A 20,580-nucleotide genomic window follows, 5' to 3' on the forward strand; every position below is an offset into this window, starting at 1 on the left:
GCTGTGGGAATGGTGCCAAAGTGCTGTACCACATACCTGGAGCTCATAGGAAAGCCACCCAGACGATCACAGGGACGGGTAGGACGACGCAGAAGAAGCTCAGTGGAGTAAACAGGCTGGTAGGAGCTGGCAAACATGGTCAGGGCTGCAGTCATGGCCTGTGAGTAACTGCTGACACCAAATTTCCTCCAGATTTACTTTCTTTCTTTTTTTTTTTTAACATAAAATGTATAAAACAGTAAGCTCTGTGGCCATCATTGGACTCTCCTGTGTAGATAGCGTTACTGATGAGATGCATCATAAAAGAAAAAAGCTGCAGATGTTTATCAAAGATAAAGGTATGAAGATATCCTCAGATACAGTAGGTCTGTAAAATATCACACATTCACACTTCACTGCTGTTTTTAATAGTTTTATTGACCGTGGCTGGAGTGGGTGCTAGTGTATTTAAAAATTCATGTTTACAGTTGAAAAAACATGATGTCAGCAGATTCCCTTCAGGAGGTCCCGTTCTTGAGGGCGACTGATTGTTCGCTCTCCTCAGTTACCGTTCTGTAACACAAGAGTTTTACTGTGAGTTCATTTGTTTCACAAACACGTAACAGTAATGCTGAGATTGAGTTGAGACGTGCATGTTAAGCTTAACTTCTTGTTTTACTGAGTTAAATGGAAACTGCTTTAAAAACCATTTAAGTACAAACTTTCATGTCCTTGAACTGATTATCAGAAAGCTAAATGTTTTCTTAAGATGAGACTTGACTCAAACAAATATTTCAGTCCATGTTCACACTGATGCAGGTTCAGTCATTACTTTAGTTATTTTCTTTGTTTGCTCTTTTGTTTGCACTTTGTCTCATTCTGTTCAAAACTAAACACAAGAAACCACTTCAGGTTTTTACAGACATAAAGACACATTCTTTTACCCATGTAACAGAACACAAAGCTTTTTAGAAGCAGTGTGACTGCATGAAAAGATAATGGAAAGAAGAAGATGGCTCGATTTTCTACCTTTATTCAACTGAACACAGTACAAAGACGTGTTCGATGTTCAAACTGATAGTTTGCTTTTTGTAAAATACGCACTCCGTCTGAATTTGATGTCTGCAACATGTTATAATAAAGTTGGGACAGGAGCAATAAAAGACTGGGAAGGTGGCTGAATGCTACAAAACACCAGTTAGGAATGTTCCGCAGGTAAACTGGTGACAGCATCAAGACTGGGTATACAGCAGGGGCGATTGCTCTGAGACAACAAGGGAGGCTGAACTTCCCCTAAAATTTCATAGAAGAAATGGTCAAATATGCACTATTGAATTTACATTAAAATAAGAATTTACATTGCATTAAACGTGTGCTAGGATGCATTTAACATCATGACTATGACGGTCAAACGTCAGCTGTTTATCACCAGTTTTCAAACACGACCTCCCTGTCATACATTCTCGTGTCAGCACGGTGGGCGCGGAGCCTCCAAGCATTCCTATGAGACAGCACTGAGCAGGTTTTTTTCATGCAGCAAAGCGAGATGGTCATTAGATAAATGCAACAAAATCCTCACTTCCAGGGAGGCTCAGCTTCCCTGGGACCTAATGGAGCGGTAGGCGGGAGAGAACACTCAGTGTATGCATGATGATTGGAGGAATTGAATTCTTTGAGGTGTGTTTTGCTGTGGTTCTATGGCATGAGTGTGGTTGAAAAACAGCTTCATTTAAATGTCCCTTTTATGAGTTACTGCCTCGCTACAATATGACAAAGTTTATGATGTAAATTTTAAGTGAGCTTCCCCTGTTTGAAAGACCTACAACCGCCACTGATGTACAGGGGCATCCTCAAAAAGCTCAGCTGTTCACAAGCAAGGACGGTCACTTTGCGAAAGACAGTCAAACAGTTTCACAACCAAGTTTCTCAGATTTTAGGATTTCACATCTACAATCTATAATATCATCAAAAGATTCAGAGAGTCTGGAGAAATCTCTGCATGTAAGGGACAGGGCTGAAAACCACTGAATGTCCGTGACCTTTGACCAACATGACAGTATGAAGGATATTATTTCATGGGCTCAGAAACACTTTGGAAAACCACTGTCAGTAAACACATCGCCGCATCTACAGATGACACCTCAGACTCTACCATGCAAAATAAAAGCCAGATATCAACAACATCCAGAAATGGCTCCGCCCACTTCTCTGAGCTCATCTGAGACAGACTGACACAAAGTGGTCTGACCAGTCCATCATGGACGTCCTGTCCTCTGGGACCATCCAGATTGTTACCAGCTCAAAGCTCAAAGCCAGCATCTGTGACGGTATGGAGGTGTGTTAGTGCCCATGGCATCATGGGTAACTTCACATCTGTGAAGGCTCCATGAATGTTGAAAGGTACAGACAGGTTCTGGAGCAACATGTGCTGCCATCCAGACGAAGTCTTTTTCAGGGACGTCCCTGCTTATTCCAGCGAGACAATGAGATGCATTCAGTACGTTTACACGGACAGTTTAAGTCCACTTTTAATCTGAATGAAAGGCCATTCAGATTGAAAAATGGTCATGTAAATGGTCGTTCCGATTGAAAATTAAATTCGATTAAAGGGGGTGGTTTATTCCGTTTGTCATTCCAAATGAAAGAATTTTGTGTGCATGAATACACTCATTCCTCTTTAATTTCATTCCGGTCTTTCTGCGCATGCTCGTTTCCTTGCCCTTCTGGTGCGATGACATATATAGCGCGCGTAGCAATGGGCTGCATAGCAACAGGCTGAGATAGAGCAGTCGGACTCGTTGCACTCACCGGTTTCCATTCGCCACAGCACGGTCTTCTACCTCCCTTCTCCTCCTCAACAGATGAAGCATTAGCAGAACAAGGTTGTTGTCGTACTGCTGCTTCAAGAATATAAGCAAAACACGCCCGAAAAAGGCACTAAGAAGGGCGTCGTCAAGCATCTTGTTATTCTATTATACAGTTCTCAAACACTTACTGAGTGCTGTTAAAAGAAAAGGTGATGTCACACAGTGGTAAACATACTCCTGTCACAACTTTATCATAACATGTTGCAGACATCAAACTGAGAATAAGTATATTTACCAACAACATTGATCAGTTTGAACATTAAAGGTCTTGTCTCTGGACTATTTTCAATTGAGTATAAGTTGAGAAGGATTTACAAATTATCGCATTCTGTTTTTATTCAAGTTTTACACAGCAAAACAATTTCTTTTTTGTACTTGGGGTTGTCCTGGATATAAAATGCTGTGCTATAAAATGTGGTGCTGCAGCTTTTTACCTGGTGTTTTGTTTTATTTTTAACCCCTGGTCCTTTCTTTCTGCTGAACGTATTATGGTTGAAAAGCCTAATTAACTTCCAGCACTATCAAATATCATGCTCTGCAGATTTCCCTCCAAATCTGACCTGATGACTCAGAGGAGAGCACGTTCAGCCTCAGTCTGGTCATAACACTGATGACTCACATTACATGCGTGGAGTCAATGGTTTTTACTTACCTCTGACTACAACTACCCTGTTTGGCTCTGAAGGATTCCAGCAGCTTTTTTTCCGAAATATGTAGAGAAGCACCCCGATAAAGATGATGATGAGGAGGAGGATGGGGATGATGATGGCAAGAAGCTGTGACTCTGAAGCACCTATTGAACACAGAGGGAACAACACACACAACAGCATTGAGACATGAAGTCAGAGCTTAAACTCTAATGATGAGTTTGGGAGCATGGATCGAATGCTGAAGGTGTGAGGTATTTAAGATGGGAATGGCTCAGTTTGGACTCTGTCTTTTAATAATCAATTAACAACAAACTTGTACATGAAACATGGACTGAACTGATAGTTTTATTTGATGCAGATAAAAAAAAGCAGTTTGTCCAATTTCAGGTTTCTTGTTTTAACTTGTGATATTATTCCTTTATAATATAAATCGTGGACAGTTTGGTTACAGTGTAGCTTACAGTCGACCACCAGATGGTGCTAAAATACAGCTTATTTAAACCCTACTGACTATTCAGATGGCACTTATTTTAAACAAAGGGCGAAGAGTGTTTCCACATTGATGCATTTCTACTTGTATTTAAGTAAAAGATAACATCTTCCACCATTGTCTGTGACACTTTTCTTAACCTGTCAGAGGGGGAGGGGTCTAACACACATGAGGTTCAGACTATCTGACAGGAAAAGTGTGTAAATGAATACATGTGACACTTACCACCATCACCATCAGAGGAAGGTTTGGGGCAGTCTGTAAAAAACACAGTGCTCATGGTTAGTTGTCAGTGTTCAACTGTTTTGACCAAGAAAAGTGATAAAAGTTTCACTGTTTCTACTGCTAATTTAATACCATTACTTCCAACAGTGCTACGATAACTACTACTACTGCAATCAGAGTTTCTACAACTGTTGCTACTGCTATTTAACTATTACATCAATTACCAGCTATTATCTTTTACCAGAACTTGACTCAGGAGCCGCTCCAGAGTGGAACATAATGACACCGTGTCCTAACAGCGAATGAGACATTTGTCCACAATGCTTCCATCAAGGGTGGAGTCTGTGATTCTGGGAAAAAACTTTCACTTAGCTGCTGTAGTGACTCTAATTCAGCAAAAGCATACACCAGCACCAGCAGTCTGATCCAGGGGCCGGCCGGATCCCCAACTTTCTCTTGGCGGTTGTGTTTTTAGGTCTTCGTGGCAATAAAATCTTTTGCAAAAGTTGTATGGTGTACAGAGCGAATAGCACAGGAAGCAATATAAAGTTACCTAACATCAGTTAGGGTTAGCTGTGGCATGTGTCACTTCAGTTGCTGCTGCAAAGCTAATATGCAAAGAGGACGAGATGGTTTCCCAGAGCCAGCTGACCAGCTCCAGACAGTGATACTCAAAGCTGACCTACAGGTATTAGTTCTGTGAAACAGCGAAAGTATGGTTACCACCTTTCTAGGAAAAACAGAGCAACCTCCATCTCCATGCCTTTTAACTCTCAGAGGTCTCTCTCTGTTGAAAAACCTCACTGACATTAAAGCGGCTGTTTGCCCTAGCCCATTCATATCCCTTCCATTTCATTTTTTGTCTGTCTGACCTTCTCCTCTGTGACTGTATCTCAGTCATCTTTCCTTGATAATACACTGTGGATTTCCGGATCTCAGCCGGTGCTGACAAATTTGTTACTGCTCCAACGCCCTATACTCCAGCTGCCTTATCAATGGTCTTTCCTCTTCCCAGTGCACCCCCAGTGCTCCCTGTTGCTATGGCTACACCAGTGTTTTGAAAGTTGGTCTGAGACACTTGTTGGTTTCCCATTTACAGAGCCAGGTTTGTGTCTGAACACCAGATTTTTTTCTGTGCACACAGAAGAGACAGCTAGTAAACTGAGAGGAGAATACAGCTACTGAATTTCAGCAAAAGTGTATTGGATTGGAATCATAGACTCCATCTTTAAATATTAGGGATGATAATATTGGCACATCATCAGTTTTAAAATGAACTATCAGAATCGGCCAACATGCTTTTTCTTATTTTGCACACATTGCAAAGTATTGTATCTTATGTCTCCACCTGCAGGTGGGCCATCATGATAAGAGTACGCATGCAAAATATGATGTTTATTCAACTACAGAAGACACTTGGTGATCACTAAAATCAGGTGGGAAAAAAAGTGGATACGATCGAATCGATATCTTTATCGGCCAAATTAGTTGTTACATATTCGCATATAACAGATATCGGCAAAAAAATCCAATATCGTGCATCCCTATAAAATATGCACTTTTGTTCCATCATGTAAACAAACCACATAGCTGTCAGATGTGCACTCAAGATCAGACTGGAGACATAACCATTTAAAAGATGGGTGAGTAGTCTAGCTGGGTCGATTTCTGGTTTTGCTGGCGAAGTCAGTCTGTAGCAGCTCAAATTCAGCCTGGCCAGCGTTAACTCACCACACTAGCAGCAAACTTTCTGTTACTGCCATTACACAGATTAGACTCAGCATGCTGTGACCTCTGTGCAGGGGGTTTGTGCCAGCTGAATTCAAGTTGCTACAGCCGCTGCTGAATCTGTCTCTGGAGCTTCAACCCCCTGTCCACTGGCAAATAGTCTCCTAGTGGCAGGGAGTGAGGTTACTATTACCATTTCTGCTTGTAATAGTAAAAATCATCATTTGTATTATTAGTACTGCAACAAATACTATTGCTACTGCTACTATTCTTGTCATGTTAATGGTGAAGACTCTGTAAAGCTTGTCTCAGTAGGATCAAAACAAATCTGGAGTTTCTTACCGCTCTTCAAGAGGTCCACCGAGACTCCTCCTGCCTCCATCATCATTTTCACACCGTCTGTCAGGTTACGGCACACAGCGTAGACCTTCTGCTCAAGACAGACCCAACAAGGGAAGTCAGGAGGGCTGGAGGGGGAAGAACAGAGAGGGAGTGGGCCCCCATGGCTGCTTCTAGTCCAGAGATTTTCATCGTCATTGTCAAGGTCAAACAGCAAGGTGGCGTTCACTGCAGCTGGATCAGATGAACTGAAGCAGGTCATCTTGAGAGAGGGAGGGAGGGAACAAAAGAGGGGACAAGAGATAAGTCATCAGAAGTTTCCATTTATTTCTTCACATCTGTCTGAATCAGAGGCTGACAGTATGGTGCACACACACACACTCTGCATCTTAAAAATGATTGTCATCTACACAGTGCACATACTCAGCTATTTGACAGATGAAACAGCACAGTGATCATAGGGTTTTGATGGTTTGTCACTCTCCTGCAGGCATGTGTTAATTATTTGTGGTTTGCCACCATTTTACTGGTTTATGACATTTGTAAAACAGGATATCATTTATGTTCTACTGTGGTTTTTAAAGATTGATGGTGCAGCCAGTTCCAGTCCCTCTCGGTCCTAAATCTGTGCTAAATTCAAGCTCTTGTGTATATTTTGCAAGTCTTGGTGGGGCTTTTTGTGGCTTGCTTGGAAGGTGGCAAAGTTGTGGTAAAATACAGGAACAACTTTTTAAAAAATTGATTTCCTTTCAGCCGATGGCTTTGCCCACAGTCATTTCTTGTTTCTGTTCTATGGATTAATCCATGTCAGGGTCCAACTTCCAGCTGTGTGGCAAAAGGCCACCCACTCGACGACGGATCCAAGCTTGAAGGCTCGGAGGAAATACGTCAAAATGAAAGTGTAGCCTTTTGTGCTCTCGGGTAGACTTTTGAATCAGTAACTGTTGAGTACTGTGCACGAAACAAACATGAAAGAATAAGTCCAGTGACATATCACATACTGGAGTATATATATATAATCATATGGTAATTATCCTTATCATTATGACTGTTATAATCTTAGTCATGATTTTGCGAGAGAGCAGGACTTTTCTGGTTGAGTGACTGAGATACAAGTACAAGAAAACACCAGCATGTTTACCTTTAGTTACATGCACATTTGTTGCTAATACAGTATGTATGAAACACTACAGCTACAATATTTTACAAACAAGACACAAGTGGGAATTATGGAAAATATTTTCACACTTTATTTCAATTATTGCAATGTGTATATTTTTGGGCAGAATTCAGGGAGGAATTAATGAAGTTGGCTTTTGCATCGGTAATGCAAGATTCATTCTAATCTTTTGATGCAATTTTATTCTCTTAATTTATGCATGCCGTGCTTTTGTAATTCAGCCAATAGTTTGACTTCAGTGCACTTGTGCAAAACTCCTCAGTGAGGTTCAAAAGAGTATAACATCCTGACATCTGCATGGCACACTGTCACAGAAACAATATAACATTATGAAAACAGTGTTAAGACATGTCCTTTAGTCAGAGCTAACAACTGACTGATGACTATCACTCAGCAACCTGTCACAACCTGTGCAGAACCTCAAAGCCGGTTTTCCTTTTTAAACCTTATAAAGCTGTCATCATGATGAATATTACTATGCAAGACAGGTTGAATATAGCCCCGTGACACGTCGCTGATGTTATCTGAAAAGTCATGAGTGTTTTTTTTCCCGGTTTCACCAGTTAACGTAAATTAAACCAGCTGGAGCTCTTAAACCAGACTGAATCAGTTAAAGCGGAAATTGGCCCAAGCCTACTGGGTAATGGTGGGGTCACGACATACCATGAGGCACCGCGCCAAACTTGCCGATGGGCTGGGTTGGAAATTAGCTTTTTTTCCCGCCACCTGCCACAGTGGCTGACAGAATCCAAAATCTGCTGGTGGCTGGCTGCAACCCTGCGATGGACCTATAAACCACAACATCAGTTGAGTCACCTCGGAGTGTGACACGGCATGGTGTAATTTCCATGAATGCTGTGCTGCAGGTTTGTGCTGTGGTTTCACAGATTCTCTGTGTTGGAGTTGATGTGTGTGTCAGTGACTGTATAAATCTTGACTGACTGGTCACCATGATCACTATAATCACAAATTAGTGATGAAAAGAACACTGCTCTGCCACCATGCGTAAAAGTGCCCATTCTCAATTTGGAGATGTTTGAATCTTTCCTGTTGGGTGTTAAAAGTTTATCATAAATATGTTTTGTGTAGTTAACTTCTGAAACTACAAACAATTTGGGCCATAAAAGGAAAATAATGCTTTAATTTTGCAATTGTTTCTCTGCTGTAAATAAACCTCTTTTGACAACAATTAGTCAGAAGCACTGATTATTGCTATTGATTAAAAGTTGCTTCATGCAGTTTTAGAGGTTACCTGGCTAACTGAGTAATCCTGGTGTCTGACTGATGGTACACTAAACCAATGCTGATATTCCTGCACTTTCCCTTGAATAGTGGGGTATTTTATTTTTTTGGTTTACTTGTGACCTTGAACAAGAGGGCATTTCTTGCAATAAACTCAATTAAGTGACATTTTTAGCTGACTTTTTGTATCATAATTTTGTTACAATGTCGTATCGCATATACACTGTCAATTTCGTCATTTTTATTAAGTATTTCAACCTACTAAGTAGCTTTAGTTCACCAAACTAGATTTCTCTCTTGGGCAGCTTTGCTGTAGTTTCGCTTTCCAGCATAAAGGATTGGTGATCCGCAAAATTATGCTTTCGAAGCAATGTCTCTATACATGTGATCAGCATGTAGAAAGCCACATTTCAATCTGCTCTGATTTGATTCAGTTACTGCATTATGTTGAGAACAGCCATGTGTGTATAATGTATGTTTGTGTGTATATATATATATATACACAGTACAGGCCAAAAGTTTGGACACACCTTCTCATTCAATGCGTTTTCTTTATTTTCATGACTATTTACATTGTAGATTCTCACTGAAGGCATCAAAACTATGAATGAACACATGTGGAGTTATGTACTTAACAAACAAAGGTGAAATAACTGAAAACATGTTTTATATTCTAGTTTCTTCAAAATAGCCACCCTTTGCTCTGATTACTGCTTTGCACACTCTTGGCATTCTCTCCATGAGCTTCAAGAGGTAGTCACCTGAAATGGTTTCCACTTCACAGGTGTGCCTTATCAGGGTTAATTAGTGGAATTTCTTGCTTTATCAATGGGGTTGGGACCATCAGTTGTGTTGTGCAGAAGTCAGGTTAATACACAGCCGACAGCCCTATTGGACAACTGTTAAAATTCATATTATGGCAAGAACCAATCAGCTAACTAAAGAAAAACGAGTGGCCATCATTACTTTAAGAAATGAAGGTCAGTCAGTCCGGAAAATTGCAAAAACTTTAAATGTGTCCCCAAGTGGAGTCGCAAAAACCATCAAGCGCTACAACGAAACTGGCACACATGAGGACCGACCCAGGAAAGGAAGACCAAGAGTCACCTCTGCTTCTGAGGAGAAGTTCATCCGAGTCACCAGCCTCAGAAATCGGGTGGCTATTTTGAAGAAACTAGAATATAAAACATGTTTTCAGTTATTTCACCTTTTTTTGTTAAGTACATAACTCCACATGTGTTCATTCATAGTTTTGATGCCTTCAGTGAGAATCTACAATGTAAATAGTCATGAAAATAAAGAAAACGCATTGAATGAGAAGGTGTGTCCAAACTTTTGGCCTGTACTGTATATATATATATATATATATATATATATATATATATCTCACGCTGACAATGAAGCAATAGTCACCCACCTGTACATTAAAGTAAATCTGTAATACTCTATGTTGCTGAGCTGGGAAAGGAGGCTGTCTGGCCTGTGCGCCCAAACGCACACGTAATAACTGATAAACAGTATTTCGTAGCATTCACAAAACGTGCCACACACAGACCAAGTATTTCAATTCTTTAACAAGCAGCTGCATGTTGGATATTCAGTAAAACACACTTAAAGTCTGTTCCTCATACTGTTTCTGCGATTGGGTGTCTCCCTTCAAGTTTGTGTGACGGCGTGCAAAAACAAAAAAAAAAATCGCGAAAATTCATCAAAACACAGAAAATTTAAAAAATGTACCGGAAAATGTCCTTCTCAACCTGGCCTACAATACGAGGGCATTTTTAAAGTCGTAGCACTTACGGCTGAATTTTAAATAATTTTCAAATTTTTTTTCTCATCGTCCTCTTCACGACACCCCCTGACAGCTTTGCAGTCATCTGGGTGAGTTGTTCATGTCGAGGCATTTTATTAGAAAAAAAATTCGACCTTTTGGGATATTTTTCAAACATCGCCTCCTAGTTATCTTTTAGAGAAAACTAAATCCAAAATAAAGTTATTTTTACATTTGTGACATGCCTCTCCTCCCATCTGTTCCATACTGTTTCTGCGATTGGGTGTCTCCATTTCAAGTTTGTGTGATGGTGTGCATCTGTGACATCTGTTCCTCCTTTCCTAACTGGAGCTTTCAGCCTAAAGTTAAATATTAAGACATTTGACTTACCTTGTGGTTCAGCATCCCTCAGCTTGTTGGTGGCAAACCAGCAGAATGGCGTGTAAGTATGGATGGGGATGTACACAGCTCTATCCAGGAGGCAGCTACAGGCACAAAGGGGCGGATCGATGTGGTTTGTCATTGTGAACTTTTTTTGTGCACGGTATACAGTTTTCCATGGTGGATTACAAGGCAAGCATTGATTTGATGTGTCTTAGAGCATTTTATTTACCAGTAAATCTGGTATTAGCAGCATTTCTATGCAAAGTAACGTTAGCACAACTATTTCAATTAAATAATTACTAAATTTCCAAAAGTTCAGACGTGGCATTTCTGGTAAGTCATAATAAACTACAGTAGTACCAGTTGTGACTAGTTTGCCCCATATCGCCGTCCTGCTTGCGCTGCTCGGATGAGCTGGAGGAAGAGGCCGCTGTGGCTCTGCTCGTGTCCGCCTCTGCCCTCTCTATCTCCCACCTCAGAATGCGGAAATGCGAACGACGCGCATGGAGAAGTTTGCCTTAGCTTTCTGTTTGGAAGCCATTTCTGGCCAAAATGTGTTCATTTCAACTCAAACCACCTTTTTGCGAGCCTTGATCAAGAGCTCCTTTTCTGACTGAAAGCGCCCCAGGCAAACTTCTCCCAAAACAAGGCTATGAGCCAACAGCCAAAAAGATCCGACGCCATATGCCGCCATGTTGCAAACAGCTCGTACTCGCCCAGGTCCATTAAAACAATCTTATTTCGGACAGAAAACGACGAGCAGCTTCCCGAACTCTATACTGAAAACAATGCATCGAGTTCCACAAACAAAAGAATAAATACAAAACTAAATATCTGAGCAGTGAACGCGACAAGAAGGAAGTCTGTCTCTCGGGTTTCCGGGAGAACTTTGGTCTCACTGATCTGCCCGAAAACGTCTTTCATCCGCCGCAGCAGCGATGAGATTTATAGGCCCACGTGTTCGACGAAAAAAAAAAAACACTGTTCGGTAACTAGCGAAGTATTTTCCACCGACAAACATTACAATCCACTCTTTAAAATATCTGTACTACAACTGCAGCTGGGTACTCGTGATGTAAAGCGGAGGGCCACCGTTGTGGATGTGCGCATGCGCGAATCTCGGCACTGCTGCTTCGGCGGCGGCGGTGCTCATTTGCATAAAGTTCAGTTTGTCTTAACTTCTACTTGAAGCTCTGGTCGCTGGCATCGCGCAGCTCGCTGCAGCCGACGCCCCTGACGCCCTCCATCGCCTTCGTGCATTGAAAATGAATGGCTGCCGGTGTTATGCCGAGATCTCCATGCCTGTTGAGAATTGCGTACACCTCGCGGGAGCGCGCGCGCACAGCCGAAAGGAAAGCTACCGTCTTGGTTTTTAAGGAAACGTCCTGTTTAAAAACGAAATAATCTTCTTTGTCAGGTTCATCAGCGATGATCATTGATCTGAAGTCTAGTTTTTTTTTTTTTTTTTAACGTTTAGCGTCATCAATGTTTTATTAGAATCGGTAACGTAGCGTTTCCTCGATTGGTCTGAGTCTGCTTGATTAATCTCTCATTATTTCTTAATGCCAACTCTTCACTATTTTGTGTGTGGCTGCGTTTTTAAGCATGGGATTTCAAATAGTTCTACGAAAACAAGTTTTTTAAATGCGGAAAATTAATGTAAGGCCCCCCTGTCAAGGCCCATCAAATCCTACGCTACGTGCTGATAAAGCCATGATGGTGTTCCTATCAAACTTTTGATTTGAAGTTTCATGAGGGTGTTAAGGGGTGCATGCATTTTTCGACAGAACTGATTGCTGCTGCATATATAGAATAATCCCCTGTTATTTATACTTCGGACATTATTAAATGAATGAAATTCACACTGTTGAGCCAAAAGGACCCAGAATATGATCTGGTTAAACCATTTGATTCACAAACCTCTTGAAATATAATTACAGCCAGGATGCATTATTTGGCAGAGCTGATTTTGGACCTGCCGAGATTTGCATCTCCAGTTTTTTCAGCCTAGGAGACTACCACATGTATGACATTTACACTGTTGAGCCAAAATGACCCAGAATATGATCTGGTAAAAACCCTTTGATTCACAGACCTATGTAGTTATGTTGTTGTGGCCTTATGTCATATTTCAAAGTAATAGTAGTGACAGTATTAGTATTACAGAGTTTAAGATAAACTTGAAACACTTAAGTCGTTGACCTACAGGCTACTGCATATGCCACGGGCCAGCGCTGCTCTATAATGATATCACTTTAAAAAGGAGCCATTCTGCGTAATAAGCACTTTTACTCTGATACTTAAAACACAGTCAAAGTAATCGTTCTGTACAAGAATTAATTAACACACACAACTGAGAATGGTCTGGTGGCTACTCACAATGTGGAATAACAGTTGTGCTTTTCTTAAATGATGCGTGTGATGAGTGAACATGCATCGGACAGGAAGGAAGGTGTGGAATATAACTTTCAGACAACACAACGCGCTGAAAGGGGAAGTCAATCACACACGGACCATTTTTCCATTCTTCATGTATAATAATCTCAGGCATACATGTTATAAATCTCCACTTTATGACAATGTCTATTATACATGATATGATAACTAGAAATTAATGATTTCATTACAATCAGTTTTTGTTTTCTGACTGGCCACCCCCTTGTTTTTGGTACGCCACACTTATTCGCTCAAATGGTTCGTAATCTAAAAATATTTAAATCAAAAATAAATGGGAAAAATGTTCTCTGTTTGACCTCCACACGCTCTGAACTATCATCATTATCATTATTGGAAAACAAAGTAACGAGTTGAATCATAATGTACTGTGTTGGGGGTTAATATGAGCCACAAATTTAGGAAATAGCGTGAACGAAACACCTGAAGTTTTTAATTTGTCTTAAATGAAGGCTTCTCTGCAGACTGAGATGTCCGGTAATATTGAATCAAACCAACAGCCCGAACTGAATCGAGAAAGAGAAGCGTCTTCTTCTTAGAATAAAGTCCTTCACCAGCCTATTATTATTTTACAAACAGCAAATAAACTACAACCGTTACAAAGTGGCACCGACAAGAATAAAATAGGGTCTGAACTGCTCAAATATCAACAGCGCAAAGGCGACTATCAAATTATTAAACTGAATTCGTACTTACTGTGTGTTTCTTGTTGTCTGCATATGTCGCGGGAGCGGATAACACATCTGCACGCGCGCAGATCTCTCTCTCGTGTAAATTATTTCGTGTCACGCGCGCAGATTTCAACTGCCGCGCGCACTTGTTTGATCAACAGAGTGAAGCAGAGGCGGGTGCGAGCGAGTAAAAAACAGCAGCGACACACACAACAACACTGTGCAGCTGCTTTGCGCGCGCTGGCTCGCTCCTGCTCTCGTTCCCTCTCTCCCCCGTGCTCGCTCGCGGTGGAACTCTGCTCGCTCAAAGCAAGGACTTTTGACCATAGTCTATGCTTTTGACACTTTGGGGGCGGAGACCAAGGCTGATCCTCTTATGATTGGTCATTTTCCAGCCCCTTGTTGGTGCCTTTTCGGTTTTCTGCTGATGACAGCTGTCGTCACAGACAGGAAGCTCAGTGGTTTTTTTTTGGTTTGTTCAGCTAACTAGCCTGGTAAGAACTTGGAGATGGTGCCTGTTGGGACAGCTGTGGTACACCGTGTCCTCATCAGGTGCACCTTTAGCAGCAGCACCTGTCCGGAGGCGCGTGTCGTACTTCCTCTTGTAGCAGTATCCCGGTTTACATTCACACTGGCAGTCACTTTGTGCCGCACACCCCACAGCGCACACACTTGCTGATGTAGTTCCACAGCTCCGTGAACAAGGCGCGCACAGTCTTGTGCGTTGCGGTGCACGCGCACCCCCCGGATTTTTTTGTGGCACCTGATTTTTCTTAATCCTTAAAGTGTCTATTTTCAGATTATGCCAGGTACCAAGCTGAAATAATGTCCCAAAGGCTTCATTTTTAACCCTTTACTGCACCTATCCCCAACCGGAAAAAGAAAAACAAGATACAGAAAGTGGTGTAACTTTGGAAGTAAACAACATACAGAGACAAATAAACACACTTTTCCATACAACTCTGGCCCAAGGAATTCAATGGAATAATTATTTTGGACAAAAACAGCAAAAACATGTTAATTTCACAACTATATTTTCCTTTTTTCCCCATGCACCCAGGGTGAAAAAAAAATTCACCACCTGTTTTTTTTTTTTTTTTTAATAATTTAAGTGTCTATTTTAGGATTATACTAGCTAGCAGACTGAAATAATGTCCCATGGGGTTTATTTTTAACAGTTTATTACACCTATACCGAATCCAAAGAAATTGAAAATAGCTTAGCTTTTGAAGTTAACAACACAGAGGGACACATTGAACACATTTTTCCATACAATTCTGACACAAGGAATTCAATGGAATGTTTTTTTTTTTTTTGTTTGTTTGTTTTTTTTTTTACATTTGACAGCTATATTTTCCTATTTTCATGTGCATAGAGTGATTTTTATTTTCACTACATGTTTTTCCTTAACTAATTAAGTGGCTATTTTAAAATTATATATAGCAGACTAAAATATAGGCTATGTCCCCTGGGGGTTTAACAGTTTATACTATCCTGAACCTGAAGAAATTGAAAATAGCTTTGCTTTTGAAGTAAAAATGTTTCTATACAATTCAGACTCAAGGAACTCAATAAAATGGGTAGGCCTAGCCTACTAATAACATTTCAAACCATACTGACTATTTCTGGAAGGGAGGGGGACAAACAAAAAGAAAAATACAGAAAAGGACCAAATTCTGTAGGTGACGGAACATCAACTGCCAACTTTGGTGTCGGTTGGGACAACGGGCCTGCACCTTGCGACTGTAAGATGGGGGCGGCAGTAGCTCAGTCCATAGGGACCTGGGTTGGGAACCGGAGGGTTGCCGGTTCAAGTCCCCATCCAGGCCAAATGCGGAGCGTGGACTAGTGGCTGGAGAGGTGCCAGTTCACCTCCTGGGCACTGCCGGGGTGCCCTTGAGCAAGGCACCAAACCCCCCAAAGGCAAAGGCAGCCCCCTCACTCTGACATCTCTCCACTTTGTGCATGTATAGGTCCTGTTTGTGCATGTGTGTGTATTTCGGACCTGTGTGTTAATGACAGAGTGAAAAAATTGAATTTCCCCTCAGGGGGATTTAATAAAGTATTAACAAAGTATATAAGATGGTTGTCTCCCACTGCTCTCTCTTTTGGAACAATTTCAAGAATAAGAAGAAAAAAAGTAAGCATTTGACCCTTTTATTAAGATATTTAGTCATGGACAAGCCTACACGTAATTTTCCTATACAGTTTTGTATAAGTCTGCATGGATTTTCTTGACTAGCTAGTGATGGTAGCTAGCTAGCTAGTTAGCTAGTGCTAACGTTTTCTCTATTTTCAGGCTGATTGAATAGGCCTATACTTACTAACCATGGGAAAAAGGACAAATTGTAACACAGCTGAAGTGCCTCAAGACAAGCTTCGATCACTACAGGTCTCCTATAGTTTTTCAAGTTCACATCAAAAGCCTCACTTTCTAACCTGTTCAGCCGTTCAAATAAACAGCGGCCCTCTCTTTGTATGGTTTACAATGTAATCTTTGTCACCTGATGGTAGAAGTATTTGAGATGATGACTCACAATGTGTTAGAATGTGAAAGAGATAAAGACTCTCCACACCCACTTTATACAATGATTCATGCCTAGAGCTACTGCCTTGTGGTTGTGTGCCTCCTCCATCCCAATCAAGTTGCAGATTAAGAGACAAGTGTCACCATCTCACCCTTCTGTTCCTGAGTTATGATGTTTTTCCAACAGTGAACAGTGAACCTTTGACCTTTTAGATCTAAAACTGTAAGAAAACAAAACCTCACTATAATAACCCAGTTAGATGTTTTAACATGCTGCCTCTATATTTACCAAAACTAATCTTGGTGATGTGATTACAGGGCTGTGGGAATGGTGCCAAAATGCTGTACCATATACCTCAAGCTCATGAGAAAGCTCCCCGATGATCACAGGAACAGGCAGGAGGATGCAGAAGAAGCTCAGCGGAGTGAACAGGCTGGTGAAACTGGCAAACATGGTCAGTCATGGCCTGTGAGTAACTGCTGACACCAAATTTCCTCCAGATTTTTTAACATTAAAGGTATAAAACAGTAAAAAAGCTGTAGCTGTTTATCAAAGATAAAGGTATTAAGATATCATCAGATACAGTGGGTCTGTAAAATATCACACACTCACACTTCACTGCTGTTTTTATTAATATCTTTCTTAGCACCAGCAACCACTCCATTTTGTACTGTCAATAAAACTAATAAAGTCATGATTCCGTTTCTTCAATTTAAAAATTCATGTTTGAAGTCGAAAACATGATGTCAGCAGATCCCCTTCAGGGTGTCCCGTTCTTGAGGGCGACTGATTGTTCACTCTTCTCAGTTTCCGGCCTGTGAACACAAGAGTTTCACTGTGAGTTTATTTGTGCTTCACAAACACATAACAGTAATGCTGAGATTGAGTTGAGACGTGCATGTTAAGCTTAACTTTCTGTTTTATTGAGTTAAATGGAAACCATTTTAAAAACCATTTACTAAGTAAAAGCTTCTATATTTCCTTGAACTGATTATCAGAAAGCTAAATGTTTTCTTATGATGAGACTTGACTCAAACAAATATTTCAGTCCATGTTCACACTGATGCAGGTTCAGTCACTACTTTAGTCATTTTCTTTGTTTGCTCTTTTGTTCACACTTTGTCTCGTTCTGTTCAAAACTAAACACAAGAAACCACTTCAGGTTTTTACAGACATAAAGACACATTCTTTTACCCATGTAACAGAACACAAAGCTTTTTAGAAGCAGTGTGACTGCATGCAAAGATAATGGAAAGACGATTTTCTACCTTTATTCAACTGAACACAGTACAAAGACGTGTTCGATGTTCAAACTGATAGTTTGCTTTTTGTAAAATACGCACTCAGTCTGAATTTGATGTCTGCAACATGTTATAATAAAGTTGGCACAGGAGCAATAAAAGACTGGGAAGGTGGCTGAATGCTACAAAACACCAGTTAGGAATGTTCCGCAGGTAAACTGGTGACAGCATCAAGACTGGGTATACAGCAGGGGCGATTGCTCTGAGACAACAAGGGAGGCTGAACTTCCCCTAAAATTTCATAGAAGAAATGGTCAAATATGCACTATTGAATTTACATTAAAATAAGAATTTACATTGCATTAAACGTGCGCTAGGATGCATTTAACATCATGACTATGACGGTCAAATGTCAGCTGTTTATCACCAGTTTTCCGATGATGTCTTGATGTTAGCTTTGCTAACTGTCCCTGTCAGCTGCAGCCACTGATGCTTTCTAGATATCGTGATTTCCCATAACTGAATAAATACCACACATAGCAACTGCTTTGTTAGCTCAATCATGTTGTCACTAAGATATCCGCTGGAAAAAATATTTTATTCACGGACCGTTTATTGAGTTATTACCTTATTTTTATACAGTCTATGGTTATTACAGACACCGCTAACGTTAACAGCTAACGGTTAGCCCAGCTAACCTACGATAACTATGTTAATTACGAAACGTGCACACAGAAATAGTAACGTTTGTTCAGTCATTGTGTTTATAGACTCAACAAGCATCAGATTAGTCTACACGGTGATATAGTGACGTGAAAAATGTGATATATAGCTAAACTCTGCTGGTTTTCGACCTGAAGTATTTGTAAACAGCACGCCGATTCCCTGGGGGCACCGCCGGAAGTGAAGGGCGTGAGCGATCACCAAGGCCCCTGCACTTCCGTTAGTCGAAAAACTCCGGGCTGTGCCTCCAGAGGTAAAGGAATAAAAAAATATAAAGATAAAATATACATGCTCCTGTCACAACTTTATCATAACATGTTGCAGACATCAAACTGAGAATAAGTATATTTACCAAAAACATTGATCAGTTTGAACATTCAAGGTCTTGTCTCTGGACTATTTTCAGTTGAGTATAAGTTGAGAAGGATTTACAAATTATCGCATTCTGTTTTTATTCAAGTTTTACACAGCAAAACAACTTTTTCTTTTTTGTACTTGGGGTTGTCCTGGATATAAAATGCTGTGCTATAAAATGTGGTGCTGCAACTTTTTACCTGGTGTTTTGTTTTATTTTTAACCCCTGGTCCTTTCTTTCTGCTGAACGTATTATGGTTGAAAAGCCTAATTAACTTCCAGCACTATCAAATATCATGCTCTGCAGATTTCCCTCCAAATCTGACCTGATGACTCAGAGGAGAGCACGTTCAGCCTCAGTCTGGTCATAACACTGATGTCTCACATTACATGCGTGGAGTCAATGGTTTTTACTCACCTCTGACTACAACTACCCTGTTTGGCTCTGAAGGATTTCAGCAGCTCTTTCCGAAATATGTAGAGAAGCACCCCGATGAGGAGGAGGAGGAGGAGGAGGAGGATGGGGATGATGATGGCAGGAAGCTGTGACTCTGAAGCACCTATTGAACACAGAGGGAACAACACACACAACAGCATTGAGACATGAAGTCAGAGCTTAAACTCTAATGATGAGTTTGGGAGCATGGATCAAATGCTGAAGGTGTGAGGTATTTAAGATGGGAATGGTTCAGTTTGGACTCTGTCTTTTAATAACCGATAAACAACAAACTTGTACATGAAACATGGATGTACAGAACCACAAAATAGAAAAAGGAATTAAACAAACTATAAACTGTTTATGAAATGAAGCATGGTGAGGATAAAAACTAACTAAAATACCATTGTGTCCCCCATTTCCTTTTATCACTTGATTAAATAAACTTTTCACACCCAGGTGATCTCACATCATCAGCTTAGCTTTAAATCCAAAAGAGCAATATCTTTACATTTTGACTGAAATTCAACTTGAATCATGGAAACAGCTTGAAACTCAAGGTTTGAAAATAACTACACGAATGATTTGGCACCAAAAGACAAAAAATATGCAACAACTGCAGATTCATATTTGACTGAACTGATCGTTTTATTTGATGCAGATAAAAAAAGCAGTTTGTCCAATTTCAGGTTTTTTGTTTTAACTTGTGATATTATTCCTTTATAATATAAATCGTGGACAGTTTGGTTACAGTGTAGCTTACAGTCGACCACCAGATAGACTGTTTCCACATTGATGCATTTCTACTTGTACTTAAAGCAGCTGTGCGGAACTTTTCGTTTTCGTTGATTATGGCGCCCCTTTGGTCAAAGCGGTATAACACCCACAGCCTGGTGTTGTAAAATTCCAACTGCAGCCGGCAATTACCGCGTGCATTTGTTTTGGAGTGCGAGAGGATTAACTAACGTCAGGTCAGTGAGTCCAAGTAATTAGTGGAAACAACAAAATTACTCAGTAAATTCTCCTGTCGTGTATCTGATCTGATCTGTTGTGTATTTTGAGCTACTAAGGCTACCATAGTAGTGTGAGCCTCAAGTTATTCTGGGTAATGTAGTAACCGTTGTGCTACTGGAAACAATGAGAAGCAGCCGTGTACGCTCGGTGTAAGGAGGAATAAACAGTTAACAAGTCATCTGCTGATTCCACATTATTATGTGAAAAGAATACTCCGACGATTTGGGAGTTATGCTCTTTCTCTATCATTTTCATATTGAGACAGCGGTTAGCATGGCACTTGTAGGAGGTCAGTACATCTTGC

At 40.6% G+C, this 20,580-nt stretch overlaps 1 protein-coding gene across 5 annotated transcripts in view; it reads right to left on the reverse strand.

Moving 5' to 3' along the window:
* Window positions 1-396: 396 nt before the first annotated feature.
* Window positions 397-20,580, reverse strand: part of LOC125895673 (uncharacterized) — a 33,894-nt gene continuing 13,710 nt past the window's right edge. The window contains exons 1-6 of one of the 5 annotated variants that reach the window (XM_049587716.1): window positions 14,006-14,263; window positions 10,862-10,956; window positions 6,282-6,540; window positions 4,212-4,244; window positions 3,499-3,639; window positions 397-552 (exon numbers count right to left, since the gene is read on the reverse strand). In XM_049587716.1, the coding sequence (XP_049443673.1) occupies window positions 545-552; window positions 3,499-3,639; window positions 4,212-4,244; window positions 6,282-6,540; window positions 10,862-10,876 (456 nt within the window). In that variant the 5' untranslated portion in view covers window positions 10,877-10,956; window positions 14,006-14,263 and the 3' untranslated portion in view covers window positions 397-544. Of the gene's footprint in view, window positions 553-3,498; window positions 3,640-4,211; window positions 4,245-6,281; window positions 6,541-8,121; window positions 9,095-10,861; window positions 10,957-11,215; window positions 11,970-14,005; window positions 14,264-15,764; window positions 17,324-19,244; window positions 19,387-20,580 lie in introns of those variants that run through there. The other 4 variants (XM_049587715.1, XM_049587713.1, XM_049587712.1 and 1 more) reach the window with 4 other exon arrangements.

This window comes from Epinephelus fuscoguttatus, linkage group LG10 (genome assembly GCF_011397635.1).
Source record: "Epinephelus fuscoguttatus linkage group LG10, E.fuscoguttatus.final_Chr_v1".
Classification (NCBI taxonomy): Eukaryota; Metazoa; Chordata; class Actinopteri; order Perciformes; family Serranidae; genus Epinephelus; species Epinephelus fuscoguttatus.